Genomic DNA, 16,408 nt, shown 5'->3' with positions numbered 1-16,408 from the left:
ACAGTTTTTTTTGGCATGGAACAAAGAATTCTTTTGAGCAAGGACAATGAAAACTAACATTTTAGATTTAAATTGCATCTAAACCTTCCATAACAGCGTCACATTACCGTTAAACCATGGCTTAGCCAAATCCTGCTGTAAGTCAAGTATAGTAGTGTAGGATTCAAGAAGGGACTATATGACCCAGCCATACTCACCCAGTACAGATATATATTTCTTTTGGCAGTGTTTTTCCAGGGTCTTGCGATTCTGCACTTCACAAACATAATCACCCTCCTCTTCTAGAGAGATATTCGGTATGTTGAGAACAAGGGCAGCACTATTTGAACCGGTCTGGAATTGTAATTGCCCTTCCATGCGAGCTGCATATTGATGCACATTTTTGCAGTCTAGTACAAGTGGGTTCCCCTCAGCATCATGCAGGGTTAGGAGGTTGAGGCGATACCACTGAAGGTTCTCATAGGTGTAGTTATCTGCATGGCAACTCAGGCTGACATTCTGCCCTTCTATCGGCTCTTCTGATGGCTGTGGCTCTATGCGGAAGCCATCAGGGATTGCTGTGGAGAAAAGGGAACACGTTTTCTAAACTAACATATCTTTAGAAAAGTTAATCACTTAAAACCTAGAAAACTCGTTGGGTGCAGTACATTAGGGAAACAGTGATCATGCTTAATTAATTGAGTGACCACACTTGGCATAGTATAAACAGAAAGGATACTGATATTACATGCAAACTAATACACTGGACAAAAGTGTAGATGTCAACAGAGACCTCTGATATAAGCTGCAGTCAGTTGCGCAAATAATACCATTCATTAAATAAATTGGTGTCAATAGGGGCTCTTTGCAATTCCCTATATTTATGCTTAGTGCTACTCAGTCCTTGCTTCCAATTCAAGAGCAGTTGTGCCTATTGATGCAGAGGAACCCTAGCATCCAAACCAGATGGTAGCTCCAGGGTTTCCACTGCACCCTGCATCAATTGTTGCAGTGCAGCCCCACTGAAAGAATAGGATGCATGAATACTTACACACCAAATGCTGGAAAATATGTCAGCTGGAAATAATATTAAAATATTCAGTGCAATTGCATCCATTTACAATGAAGTGTGGGTGCAGTTCTACTTATCCTAACATATCTCATTGGCCACTCAACAAATTAAGTAGTTCCAAACTGCATAAGGAAGGTAAAAGATATAGAAGGTATAAAATTATATATTGTGGGATAAAACAGCTAAGTAAAAAGATTCAGTTCTCTATTTAGATCTGTGGGCTCCATTGTGTCTAGTTTATAAATCCAAAAGGTTTCCACAACTCAGCAAACCTTTCTCCACCACTAATGTGATGTTCTTCGTTATTACTCAGGATTGGATGACGTTATGTGATTTACACAGACTTATTCAGACAATATAAATTATATATATATTTGAGTATTTCTTTGTTAAATTACTTACTTGCCTACTAATATGTATTGGAATGGTTATGCCTGGTGACTCAGAGAGCAAGCCCATAGAACAAGGAAGACTTGAAACAAGTGATACTTAAAGATGAATTCCTTTATTTACATAGGTACTGTATCTGACTGGTTAGTACCCAAATGCACCATTTAGGATTGCACTGTTTTTTGCCCTGGACTTGAAGTATTGTATTCATCTTTTGCAATAAATTTACAGTATGTATGCCACATATAGGATATCTGGTGAGCATTCACCTATACTTTTGACTCAGTGGGACTAACAGAGACCCATCAGACAAAGACCTGGATTTTCAAACATGCCCTGGACCAGAATCTATTTTTCTGCAGATTCCATTACACACAAACTTAGATATTGATGAAAGAAGTGTCCCCATAAGGCACATGTCATCAAGGTTGTATAAATTCCACTTACTTGTAACATAAAAGTAAATAAGTCGTTCGTCTCGCCCAGCTTTATTAAAAGCAGAACATTTATACATGATGGAGAGGTTGGATTGTTGGATCACCAGCTTGGATACTGTCTGTAAAGTTTAACACAGACCAACAGATTAGAATATAAATGGCATGTCAAATGTGTATTCTTCTTAGGGCAATGACTTTGACCATAAATGTCTTACTTGTGGGTAGTGAGAATCACTGCAGGTAAAACACTTTTGTGTTTAAAAAACAATTTTTTTAGGGCAATGGAATACATGGTTGCCTGCAGTAATTTGCCAGTCCCACAGTGACAAAACACCTACTATCCATTGTGGGTAGTCAGAATTGCAAAGAGATTAGTCACCCATGATATATATCCTCTCCTGCAGGCAAATGATCTCCTGCAAATGATTTCCAGTAGGCACGGTGGCATGTATGTTTTCCCACCGGTGATTTATATCATTGCAAGTGGGAAAGTATTTGCAGGAGATTAGTAAATTTATCACATATCATTAATCTCCACGTGTACTATCACCTTTAAATCACACAATCATGCTTATAGTTACATACATAGTTAAATAGTTAAATCGGGTTGAAAAAAGACAAAGTCCATCAAGTTCAACCCCTCCAAATAAAAACCCAGCATCCATACACACACCCCTCCCTACTTTCACATAAATTATATATACCCATATCTATACTAACTATAGAATTTAGTATCACAATAGCCTTTGATATTATGTCTGTCCAAGAAATCATCCAAGCCATTCTTAAAGCCATCACAACATCACCCGGCAGTGCATTCCACAACCTCACTGTCCTGACTGTGAAGAACCACCTACGTTGCTTCAAATGAAAGTTCTTTTCTTCTAGTCTAAAGGGTGGCCTCTGGTAAAAAGGTGCCCTGCTACTTGTCTATAATATCCTCTAATGTACTTGTAAAGTGTAATCATGTCCCTCTTTTCCAGAGAAAACCACCCCAACCTTGACAGTCTACCCTCATAATTTAAGTCTTCAATCCCTCTCTAACCAGTTTAGTTGCACTTAGTCTCTGCACTCTCTCCAGCTAATTTATATCCCTCTTAAGGACTGGAGTCCAAAACTGCACTGCATACTCCAGATGAGGCCTTACCAGGGACCTATAAAGAGGCATAATTATGTTTTCATCCCTTGAATTAATGCCCTTTTTTATGCAAGACAGAACTTTATTTGCTTTAGTGGACACTGCCCGGAATTAGACAACTTGTTATCCACAAAAACCCCTAGATCCTTCTCATTTAAGGAAACTCCCAACACACTGCCATTTAGTGCATAACTTGCATTTATATTATTTTTGCCAAAGTGCATAACCTGCATTTATCAACATTGAACCTAATTTTCCAGTTTGCTGCCCAGTTTCCAAACTTAGACAAATCACTCTGCAAAGTGGCAGCATCCTGCATGGAACCTATAGTTCTGCACAATTTAGTATCATCTGCAAAAATAGAAACAGTACTTTCAATGCCCACCTCCAGGTCATTAATGCTTTACAAGAGCAATGGCCCGCCAGGAGATTTAGCGCCAACTGTATAAGTAGTCATTGTCGCCCCTACCCAAGAAACTTTGGAAGGGCCTGGCGCTCATAGAAACCCGGCCCCCATGCCCACCCACTCATACCTGTGTGTGCCTACCCGAACTGAAGAACTTGGCTGGGGAGCAGAGATTACATTGCAGCAGACCCCGCAGTCTGAGCCCCCCTGTCTGCTTCCTCTATAGTTACACCCCTGTATTCTCCCCATTTAGCCATTTTTTAAAAGAAAACCACTATAAACTCAAAAAAGCTTAGTATAAACTACAGTATATAATATAATGGCATAATCAGTTTTTTGAAAATATATTGCCTCCGCATGATAATTAATTTAAGCATATTAACAATATGTTTTGAGTTTAATAAGCATAATATTTCGCCTGCTTTTCAGCCTACAGGGAAAAGATATTCAGAAAACAGGAAAACTCTAATTTCATTGGGTATTAGGGAGGAGTGGTCTGAAAACAGGAAGTGACTCGAGGAAGCTTTAGTTGCTTGTTTTGTATTTTACCAAACACTCAGCAGGTGCTTAACCTACTCTGTGCCCAGATCCACAAGGGAAATGTGGAAAGGTCAATAGGATTGACAAATGTTTACATTTATCACAGTGTGTATAATAATATGACCAAAATAAAAGAGCTGTACACAGCTTTGTTTGGAGAGGAAATATGCTTTGCTTCACAGAGTGGAACTTTCCTCACAGAGGGAAAATGCTCGGTACTTTAAAAACAGCAAACGAAGATCTAATTTTGGGAACATTCAGTAGAAAATCTTTTAACAATGTCCTAACGACCTGAGAAAACATGTGATTTGTACACTTTGGCTACAATATTGTTGAGTTACACAGAGGGGCAGATTTATCAAGGGTGGAAGTGAATTCGAGGGAATTTTTGAAGTAATTTTTTGGATACTTCGACCATCGAATAGGATACTACGACTTCGAATTTACTTTGATTCGAAATAAAAATCGTTCGACTATTCAACCATTAGATAATCGAAGTACTGTCTCTTCGACTTCAATACTTCGCCAACTTAAACCTGCTGAAGTGCTATGTTAGCCTAAGGGGACCTGCCAGAGCATATTTCTAAGTTTTTGGTTTTCGAAGGAAAATCGCTCGAATCCTACGATTCGAAGTACGTTCGGAGTACGATCGTACGATCGAACTACGATCGTACGATGAATAAAATCCTCCGACTTCAAATTCCAATGTCGGAGGATTCTATTCGATGGTCGAATTTCGAAGTATTTTCCACTTCGAAATTTGACCCTTGGTTAATCTGCCCCAGAGTGTACAGATTATGTATCATGTATGTATGTATGAATCCTGATAAAAAATAAAGAATCAGAATATGTTTTTGTAATAATGTACTTAAATATAAACTTTTTTCTGTTAAACATCTGCATTTAGAGAGCCTATCACTTTATAAAGAGGTTTTTCTAGTTTTAAAACTATTTAATGGCAACTTTCTTTTATGCTTTGAAATTAACTTGTGATTCGACTTTGTGCTATTATTTTTTATAAAATTAGATTTGAAGGGGACATATAAACTACCATTAACTTAGATGCAAATTGCTCAGAGTGCTCCTCTAAGCATTTTTACTTTTGTTTTGTCATGTTAGTAGCTACTTCGACCATCGAATAGGCTACTTCGACCTTCAACTACGACTTCGAATCGAACGATTCGAATTAAAAATCATTACACTATTCGACCATTCGATAGTCGAAGAACTGTCTTTTTAAAAAATACTTCGACCCCCGAGTTCGCCACCTAAAACCTACCGAGGCCAATGTTAGTCTATGGGGAACATAGGCTTCCTAACAATTTTCTGATCGAAGGAATATCCTTTGATCGATAGATTAAAATCCTTTGTTTCAAAGGATTTAATCGTTTATTTAACGATTATTCCTTCGATCGTAGGAATAGCGCTAAATCCTTCGTCTTCGATATTCGAAGTCGAAGGATTTACATTCGGCAGTCAAATATCGAGGGTTAATTAACCCTCGATATTCGACCCTATGTAAATCTGGCCCGATGTGTTCCTTTTAGAAGGATGTAGGCAATGGTATTCTAATATGGTTTATATTTTGTTTTTATGATTTATGTTTCGTTTTTTTTTATTAATACATTTTTATTTGGCTATCCAGTTTAGAATTTGTATGGTTAAATGTTTTCGGAAGTATCTGCATTGCTTGTTTGATATGTTTCCGATATCAAACAAGCAATGCAGACAAGCAATAAAAAAAAAAAAAATAAGTATAAAATTTTTTTTAAAAATTAGAAAGGGAACATTACAGCTACAGTGCTTTTGCAACAGAAAACAATGTTATATCATTTAAATATGTTTAATAATTGCTGAAAATAAATGTATTTTTAAAGTATATGTATATCTAAATTGTTTGTGATTACTATATCAAAATTAAACTTTAGCAGCACGGGTGCAACAACTCATTGCAAATTAAAGTAAGGCTAAAAGCTCTTATGTTGACATTAACAGTGCACTTTTAACCCAGGATAATTACCCAATGGTTATTCCTTCCTACTATGATATTTTTTTTGGGTACTTCCTTGATTGGAAAATAGATTGAGTGCAGCCATTTATGTTGTACTGTAGATAATTGACTTCCCCAATAATTCACAATTGTTCCTGGCAGGATGACTTAAGGAAGTGCAAAACAATCAGGGAACATCACCCAGAGGTTGCACAGATACCTTGTTCCGTCCTTCCACATACTCGCTCCAAGTCTCAATGGTTTCAATGCTATTCACAGCTCCCTCTTGGGTCACCTCCTTCCAGTCCTTGCACTCAGGCATTCTGTCGCGCTGATGCCTTCGGGAAGACCTTTGTCTGGTTCTATAAGACAAGAATTACATAAATAATTTTTTAGAATCCATGACATTCCAAAAATCTGGAAGAACAACATAGAAATGAATGAACAGAGGGAAAACTGACAGTCCAAAGGATGAAAGCGATTTTTTTGGTCTTCAAGAATTATTATTGAGTAGTAAGAATTCCAGTTTGTTGTCCTTGGATTTGATTAGGAGTTCAGTTTACATTGTTATGATTGATAGGGGTTTGGCACTGTGTTCCCGCACATTTCTGACTATCTGTCTGGAAAATGGTATGTTTTTCTCTTCCATTTTTGTATTGCTTACTGCAGAGGTCTGTGTTGGCAGTTAATATCTCTATTGCTAGAATTCAAATTCAGCTTTGCTGCCAATGCTAATATTTAATTTATTCACTTCCAAACCTTCTTCCCAAGTTAATTTTTTCCACTGCTCTAATTAAATCTGGCATCATGGGATAACTTTGGGGCTCATATACTATGGTGGCTCTAGCATACCGATATGACAGCTGAGCATTTTGAGTGGGGACAGGGCTATGTAGTGACTTGAACAACATTTAGCAGGTTCATCAATCCACAATAACATCAGAATTTTGCTTTGATTTATCTAAAACAAACTGATGTGAAAGCATGCATAGCATAGCATACATAGCAACCCATACTTAATACAGATCGAAAGCTGGATGAAACATCTTTGTACTTTGCTTTGTAGCAATTACAATTAATACCGTGATTATACACTTGACACTTGATAAAGGGCACACAGCCCGAAACATGTCGTCTACTGGTAGTTGGCAAATAAAAGAAAAAACCACAGCATTAATATGCCTTTTGAGTGCTCTCCTCATTTTTCAATAATATCATTTCCTCCAAATATTAATTTTAGTCAAATAAAAACAGCCATTATCATGACATTTAATGGAATCATACACACAATTATTGCCTGTGGTTCCAGCCTACAAGACCATACAAACCCTTTTCTGCAGCCTGTTGTGTGTATTGTCATATTTATAATTCACCCAGGGGCAGATTTACTAAGGGTCGAATTTCAACCCTCAAAGTAAAATCCTTCGAATATAGAATTCGGAAAGATTTACCGCAAATACTTAGATCGAACAAAAATAGTTTGAATCTAACGATTCGAACGATTTTAAGTGATTGATCGAAGGATTTTTATTCGACCACAAAACTTAGAAAAGTGCTGTGGAAGGACCCCATAGGCTAACATTGAAGCTCGGTAGGTTTACTGTGGCGAAGTATGTAGTCGAAGTATTTTTAAAAGAGACAGTACTTCGACTGGTCGAAGAGTCGAACGATTTTTACTTTGAATCATTCGATTCGATCGAATTCGATCGAATTTGAACCATTCGATCGCCGAAGTACCCAAAAAAATACTTCGAAATTCAAATTTTTTTTCATTTGAATCCTTCACTCGAGCTTAGTAAATCTGCCCCCCAGTGTTGAACAAATTTGGTACTATAAGGCTAAAGACTGCAAGTATAGCTAATAAGTCTAACTGCACTGTGAGCATTTCTTGCAACTTACACACTGCGGCGAGTATACATCTTGCATGGAGTCCAAGGCCTCCAGAGCCACTGAACAGCTGCTGGAGCTGGAACACCAAACACTGTGCAAGTAAGAGTGTGGCGACTTCCCTGGGCATATATACTTGGCGAGGAAGTCTCCTTTTCATGGATCTGTGGGGGTACTAACACACATCAAAATTATTGCAGTGACAAGCAGACAAAATATTGTCCAGTATTTGACCATAATAAAACTAGAATTTCATAAAGCTAAAACATACAGTAAAACGTATTGGTACCTTACTGTGAGGAAGGTATGGGGTTTTAACAGGTAAAAATGTAAAAACAGGACAGTTCAGAAACACCATATACTCGCACCTTATTCAGTAAATATACAATTTAGCTAAAAAAAATATTTTACCAAATAAACCAGGCATTAGTGTAGGATAAATTCACTCAAGTTGTATCATAACAAAAATGTTTTCAGAAATTAGACAAGATTTATGTAAGTGCTATGCATATTATTGAAATAAATATAGAAATATAGAAATATTATTGAAAAAATGTAGTTGAATTTACTGAAAATCTGTATACTGTATCAGCTATCATCTAACAAACATAACAGTCTGTTTGTTAACAAGATTTTAAAAAGTGTCATGTGTTGAACAGTTTATTGTTGACATTTTTTAAATCAGATGTTTAAAATAAAAAAGAATGTAAATTACATTTAGGACACAAGAGCAAAGATAGTCTTTATTCATTTTGTTTATATCTATTTTCTTATTTTTAATACATCGATTTTTTAGTTCATTGCCTGAAAGAAGAATAAAAAAAGATGATGATGAAAGTGTTTGATGGACTTTACCATCTAGGCACTGAATCGCAGTAGCTGAACACAAACCATTACTATATCTTAAAGGGATACTGTCATGGGAGAAAAATTTTTTTCAAAATGAATCAGTTAATAGTGCTGCTCCAGCAGAATTCTGCACTGAAATCCATTTCTCAAAAGAGCAAACAGATTTTTTTTATATTCAATTTTGAAATCTGACATGGAGCTAGACATATTTTTAATTTCCCAGCTGCCCCAAGTCATGTTACTTGTGCTCTGATAAACTTCAATCACTCTTTACTGCTGTACTGCAAGTTGGAGTGATATCATCCCCCCCCCCAGCAGCCAAACAAAAGAACAATGGGAAGGTAACCAGATAACAGCTCCCTAACACAAGATAACAGCTGCCTGGTAGATCTAAGAACAACACTCAATAGTAAAAACCCATGTCCCACTGAGACTCCTGCAGTTACATCGAGAAGAAAACACAGCAGCCTGCCAGAAAGCATTTCTCTCCTTAAGTGCAGGAACAAGTCACATGACCAAGGGCAGCTGGGAAATTAACAAAATGTCTAGCCCCATGTCAGATTTCAAAATTGAATATAAAAAAATCTGTTTGCTCTTTTGTTTCAATGCAGAAGTCTGCTGGAGTAGCACTGTTTACTGGTGTGTTTTGAAAAAAACATGTTTTCCGATGACAGGATCCCTTTAATAACTGTAATAACTAGTTGTGTATTGTTATATTTATATTGTTGAATGGGTAGATAGTTATAATTGTGCCTGTATAAAGCCACATATATGGCCAGGATCCTAATGCATAATTAGGGCAATCTGCCCATTACCTGTTGTTTTTTTTGCCCCTTACCATTCACCACCAGTCTCAAACTGATTTGCTCTTCCAGGTCAGCCTGTTCATTTCTCAGCACCAGTCTGTAAATGCCGGCATCTTGCTCTGTGATGTCCCTAATCTGCAGCGTGCGTTGGGACTGCCGATATTTGCTGTAAATGGTACCAACAGGTATCAGCTTCCCATCTTTATACCTGGGTTAGAGACAGAGAATTAACCTGAGAAAATCAAACATTAAATAAAGGTTTTAATTGTAAAAAGTACATTTTAATTTTTAACATCAGTAAAACCGCTTTATAAATCGTAAATCCTGACTTATCTTCTTTACCACATCTACATTCTGAGAAAACAAACTGTTCAATGAAAGAGCACATGCACTCAATCAGAGAGGCCTGAGTTTGATTCCTGTAATGACTCAGGTCCTTGTCACACTGAGTAGCTTATTTGATCTCCCTGTAACTTAGATTGTTAGCACTACTACTAGACAGGCTCTGTATGACTGTAATTTATTTAACAATCATGCTATTTTATATTTAAACTAGAAATTTAGTTATTTTGGGCAGGAATGGAATTTTTATTATCACGATGACAGTGGTATCATCTGTACAGTTGTGCCCAGTGTTCTCAAGCCATACCTCTGTGTGCTTAAAATGCCAGTTTCTATTTTGAATCCCAGTCTTACCCCTCATACATCAAAGTAGGTACAATTGGCACCAGCATAGATGAGCAAATAGGTACAATAGGTACAAGTACTTTTTGTATGGTATTTTAATACGGCTAACTTTGACTCAGTTTTCTGGCAATTTCTAGTAAATGACCCCTTTAAAGGACACTAAAGCCTAACTGAAGAAGTAGGCTAGAAATGTTGTACATTATGTTTTGGGGTTATGTACCAGCCCAAGGCAACCACAGCCCTTTAGCAGTAAAGATCTGTGTCTCCAAAGATGCCTCAGTAGCTCCCCATCTTCTTTTCTGCTGATTCACTGCACATGCTCTGTGCTGCTGTCACTTACTGAGCTTAGGGACCCACTCACAATATACAGTACACATAGGGTTGCTACCCGGCCGGTATTTTACCGGCCTAGCCGGTAAAACACCTGCCAAGGCCGGGGCCGGTATTACAAATTTACCGGCAATGTAGCTGCCGGTAAATTTGTAATACCCTTAAAAAGACCCCCTCGGCCAGCCCCCAATCAACTGTAAACTTACCTTGTCCCTTGGTTCTTGTCCTGGCCCCGCCCATTTGCAGCATAACCCGCCCCCTTTGATGTCATGTCACGCCCCCTTTTTGTACCCCCCCCCCACCAGCCAGAATTTTTTTTTGGAAAATGTGGCAACCCTCAGTACACATAGAATAGAAATGTCACAATATAAGGCTTATTAGTCATTAATACAGATAATTACTACTTGGCAGCACAGAAACCAGTGCAATTAGCATCAGAATTTAATAATCAGCCCTGTAGCATCATCTTATACTATAAGCCAACTTCATTTTCCGCTTCATAATTTGCAATGACCCCTAAGATTAGCTTCTCAACAGGTGCTCAGAGCCAACTGAGCATGTGAGTGTCACAGACACTTTTTCAAGATTGTGACCCCCTGTGACAAGTTTGAAGTCTTGGATCATTGCTGCTATTGAGATGCTGAAACTTTAGGCTGGTGCAATAAGTTCACTATATAAAATATGGCATTTTTAACCATATTCATTTTTAGGGGTTAGTTCTCCTTTAATGTTTAAATAACCAGCAGATAAATTAGCATTGATACCATTGGAATGAGGGCTGGGGGTAAGCAGAAACTTTAATCAACAATTTTGCCGTCTTGTCTCCAGCTGTGGCTTCAGTGACTGAATTGTCCTTTGTCTCCAAAGTGATGAATGGCTTTTCTATGGAACAGAGAAAATGGAAGGAGATTAAAAATGGAAAGTGCAGAGACAGGCACCTTTTCTCAGAAAAAAAAGCAAATAACATTTAACTAAAGGGAAAATTTGCCATTAGATCAATATATACTCCAAGAAGCTTCACCATACTTTCTGTTTCCTTTGCTCGTAGAAAAATATATTTAATACAATATATCGTGTTGAATTTAGATTCTTAATGTTATAAAATATTTTAAGATTTGTAATGTTTTATGTATCACAATTATATCTAAATATGCTGCATTTGGGTTACATCTTGAAAAGGGGATTCAATGTTTTACTTTGTTCCACTTTGAGTATGATGTAGACAGTTATATCCTGAGACAAACTGCAATTGTTTTTCATTTTCTTTATTATTTTTTTCCTTTTATTATTTGTGGTTTTGAGTTATTTAGCCTTTTATTCAGCAGCTCTCCAGTTTGAAATTTCAGCAATGTGGTTGCTAGGGCCAAATTACTTTAGCAACCATGCATTGATTTGAATGAGAGACTGAAATATGAATTGGAGAGAGCCCGAAGAGAAAGATGAGAAAGATCAGACACTCCCACTCTTCATTTCAGCCTAGCTTCTGACCTGTAAAGATCTCTCTGCAGCTCTGACAATTTTAGGAGGTAAAATGCTTTAAACGGTTTTTCTTTCTGCATAATTTTTTTTTCTGCATAAATACATGTTTTGAGGAAGGATGAGTAATATATCTGAATATGAGGGTTATATGAAATGTCTCTTTTAGAATTCCAGATTCCCTGTAAAAGTGATTGATCGGGGGGTCTATTATGGACATGTACCAATCTATAAAACAGTGAAAAGGAATATATTTATAGTTTGTACTGCCCTTGCCCGTTTTTCCAAGGTGACACTCCCTGGCCTTTGTGAAATATGCCATATGTATATTCCCCCCACCCACTGCTCACCACTTCAGGTTTTACCCTAAATTATATATCTAACGAAATAAAGATCAATAAAGACTTTGCAATCATGTATTTTGATTTATTTTATTTCATGCTGTAGTAGAGATGCTGGTTTGGAGCAGCACTGATAATAGCCATAGTTAATGTGTTTTTTTTTTTGCATTCAAACAGTGCCTCTTGTATTTGTGTAAATGCTTTACATGAGTGCATTGCATTCAATGTACTTAAGCAAGCCAAGAAAGGAAACACATCATCATATTTGCTGCATATTCCATAGCAGTATGGACAGGCCCGGATTTGTGGAAAGGCCACCTAGGCTTTTAGAGGGGCGACATGCTGCCCAACCACACCCACATTGGTTCAAAAATACTGGGGATGGGATGGAGATACAATCGTTTTTTACATTTCCTGGACACCAATCCCCATTTCTCTGGTCCAGATGGTGAAAATTTGCACGAATAAAGGGGAGGGGACAGGGGCGACAAACAGCAATGGGCCTAGGGGTGCCCACTATGTAAATCCGCCCCTGAGTATGGACAAGGGCAAATATAACTTTTAAACCATTGGTACAAGTTATGTTTCCTCTATACACAGTATGTTATTTGGCTACTTCGGTTGAAGCCTGGGATACCTGTTGTAACTGCAAACTGGAGAGCTGCTAAATAAAAAGCTAAATAACTCAAAAACCATATAATAAAAAATTAAAACCAATTGCGAATAGTCTCAGAATATGACTTTCTACATCAACTCAAAAGTTGACAACCCCTTTAAAGGAACAGTAACATCAAAAAAATGAAAGTGTTTTAAAGTACAGTAATAACATTATGATGCAGTGTTGCCCTACATTATATAGTTAATAAAGTACCCCCTCTTGTAAAATATAAGGATATTATAAGTTACCGAGAAGTTTCATGACCATATAAAAACACGAGGCCGTAGGAAGTTACTCCGAGGTAACTTCTAATATCTACATATTTTACAACTGGGGGTACGTTATTTATTATAATACCGGTACATACATTTCAGTGGGTCACGTTACAGAAATTACATCAGAACTCACCGTTTATAACTGATGACATCAGAACTCACCGTTTATAAGGATATAATTTACAAGATATTTATGGTTTTTGTGTATTATAATGTTATTTCTGTAAAACGGATGTGTTTGCTTCAGAAACACGACTATATAGTTCATATAAACAAGCTGCTGTGTAACAATGGCAGGAATTGAAAAAAGGCTATATGGCACAGGTTAAATAGTGGATAACAGATAATACCATTATGGTCTACAGATCTTATCTGCTGTGTAATCTGAGCCTTTTCTCATTTGAATGGCTGCCCCCATGACTACACAGCAGCTTATTTATATAAACAATAGTAGTGTTTCTGAAGCAAAGACAGCAGTTTTACCAGTGCAGGGCAACACTGCATTATAATGTTATTACTTTAAAACGCTTTCATTTTTTGATGTTACTGTTCCTTTAAAGGGGTTGTTCACCTCTGAGTTGATGTCGAGAGTGAAATTCTGAGACTATTCGCAATTGGCTTTTCATTTATGATATGTTCTTGAGTTACTTAGCTTTTTATTCAGCAGCAGCTCTCCAGTTTGCAGTTTCAGCAAACTTGTCGCTACGGTCCAAATTACTATAGCAACCATGCATTGATTTAAATTATAGACTGGAATATGAATATTACCTTAAATGTGAACCAATCCTTTAAAGAAAAAACAATGGATATAGAAAATGTTGTGCATTTTATATTAAAGACCTGTTATATTGCAGTGGGGCAGGCAATATACTGATACAGATTGTTTTAAGAAAAAAAGAATTTAGGTTTCATGTTTACCTTGCAAGCGACTTATTATACAGCTTTTTATGTGTGGGTGAGGCCCAAATTAATGTGGCAAACTGGAATATCCTAACCCTTTTATAAACACAGAGTTTGTGCCACCCAAAGAAATTTTATAATGGCAACCCTGTACTATTATGTTGTTTTTTGCACAATACAATATTCAGCATCCTTTCTTCCCTACCCTCACACATTCAATCCCGCACCATTTCCCTTTCATTCTTTACCGTGAACAATGACCTCGCTGCTCTCCATGTGATGCCATGTCTCGCTTATTGCATGGCACACATATGTTCCGAGGTCCGTCAGGCTGACACTGGGCACAGTAAGCGTGCTGTACATCTCTGTATGATCTTGCTGGGCCTGACGATCGGAGTGTACAAATCTATTAACCTGTATTGTAAAAGGTTACAGGAAGAGTTTATTTAAGACATTATTTGCAAGACACATTTACTAGATCTAGAAACTACTTTTACTGTAAGTTTTTTTTCCCTTCTCTACAGTTACTCTTTCACTATAATGCAGCCAGACCACAGTAACTAGTTCTGTCAATTTTTTTAAAAATAAAGTTATATTTTGTTGGCAAAGTTTCCTTTTTTTGTGGAAAAAGCAATATTGAATGGGCTCATTTATAAACTTTGCGCAGGGAAGAATCATTCGCACATGGTTATATTTATAAAGCTGGATTAGAGTGGTGTACTTAAAGGAGACCTGCCATCCTAACAAATAATTCCAAATTATTTTTTTATCATGTTAGTTTTGCAAAATAAAACTTACTTTCACTACAATAATTATTTAAATGTAGTTTCGTTCAGTCTTGAAATTACACAATCACAGCACGCAGGCAGGAGCCATTTTGTGGACACTGTTATTAAGACAATTTGTGCATCACCCCAAAATCTTGTGAATGCACGCGAATGTGGGACTAATGCCCATACACATTGCCCTACACAATTATAGAGTGTGGGGAGGAAGGGGGAATGTGAGAAGTGCAGTGACATCTAGGAAGTGCTGAATTTAGGGTAAGGCCAGACGAGGAGATTCGGGGAGATTTTTGCCTCACTGAGGCAACTTTAGGCGACTATTGAAAACGCATCGCCGCGTGTGCATTAGCGCAGGCGATTTTGCGCTGTAGCCTATGGGGAAAAGACGCTGAGGCAGTTCGGGGAGATAGTCGCGCAAAAGACGTGGCGATAAGAAAATCTCCCCGAATCTCCTCGTCTGGCCTTACCCTTAAAGTGAAAGTAATTGACTGCCTCACCTCTATGCCTCAGGCATAGAGGCGGGGCAGGTAATATTTGTTTGACAGCTCAGATATTTAAATGTCTTTATAACAGGTATGGCTGCTTTAATGAAAAAAACTATTTGGGTTCCATGTTTAGTTAGCAAATGACTTTTGTTATACAGCTTTTTATGTGTAGGTCCACTTTAATGTGCAAACAGAATTGCAAATTTTTCGCACTGCGAATGTCCATAAAAGCTTTTTATATATGGCAAAAAATGCAAATTGTGAATACACTGCGTTTGAGTTACGCCACAAATTTGGTGGCGGAGAAAATATTCACAGTTCACAGTTTTGCAAATTGTGAATTTAAATTTCTGTCAATGCTATTGACACCCGTCTTATTTGCGAGCCGTTTGCGAAAAATGTATTCACAATGCAAATTCGCAAAAACTGGAAAGACGGGCACAGCAGTGCAATATTTTACCGTTCAAGAAAAAGCATACAACCATTTGCGAATAAATATGCGCTGTGCGAACTTTATACGTGACCCCCAAGGTCACATAGGTAAAAAATAACCAATTCATGTCTTGTAATAAAGCTGTATTAATTTAGCACATGTCAAAAAAGTAAAAAAAAAACAAGGCACTAAATAAGTAGTTCATAAGCTTTTAAAAGTGCTGGTCACCTCTTTACCAGGATAATCCCAATTAAAGTTGACTGGTGTATTGAATTCAGCCGTCACAGTGCAGTTCAGTATTAGCTGATCTCCTACTAGCAACTCTGTATTCTTAGGGTAGAGATGCATGCCATAAAACTGACTGCCTGGTTTGATAAAATAGAAAGAGAACAAAAACATTCATTAATAACAGATATGATCAGAAATGATTTATCCACATGCAACATGCCCACCCAGGTTGTGCCCTGAATGCAGCACTTTAAGCTGCAAGCTTTGCTGTTGTGCAGGCTAAACAGTGCCAGGGGCACATTTTTGGGTGATAGCC

At 37.4% G+C, this 16,408-nt stretch overlaps 1 protein-coding gene across 2 annotated transcripts in view; it reads right to left on the bottom strand.

The window, feature by feature from the left end:
- The window catches only part of LOC108712628 (vascular endothelial growth factor receptor 3), a 131,989-nt gene that overhangs the window by 40,593 nt on the left and 74,988 nt on the right, over positions 1-16,408 (bottom strand). For both annotated transcript variants that reach the window (XM_018254935.2, XM_018254934.2), the window contains exons 6-13: positions 16,093-16,229; positions 14,410-14,575; positions 11,276-11,393; positions 9,527-9,702; positions 7,852-8,014; positions 6,173-6,314; positions 1,889-1,997; positions 198-557 (exon numbers count right to left, since the gene is read on the bottom strand). In XM_018254935.2, the coding sequence (XP_018110424.1) occupies positions 198-557; positions 1,889-1,997; positions 6,173-6,314; positions 7,852-8,014; positions 9,527-9,702; positions 11,276-11,393; positions 14,410-14,575; positions 16,093-16,229 (1,371 nt within the window). The remainder of the gene's footprint in view (positions 1-197; positions 558-1,888; positions 1,998-6,172; positions 6,315-7,851; positions 8,015-9,526; positions 9,703-11,275; positions 11,394-14,409; positions 14,576-16,092; positions 16,230-16,408) is intronic.

Source organism: Xenopus laevis, chromosome 3S (genome assembly GCF_017654675.1).
Source record: "Xenopus laevis strain J_2021 chromosome 3S, Xenopus_laevis_v10.1, whole genome shotgun sequence".
NCBI classification, from domain to species: domain Eukaryota; kingdom Metazoa; phylum Chordata; class Amphibia; order Anura; family Pipidae; genus Xenopus; species Xenopus laevis.
The sequence above is the reverse complement of the archived record's forward strand: the minus strand, read 5'-3'. Positions and strand labels throughout refer to the sequence as shown.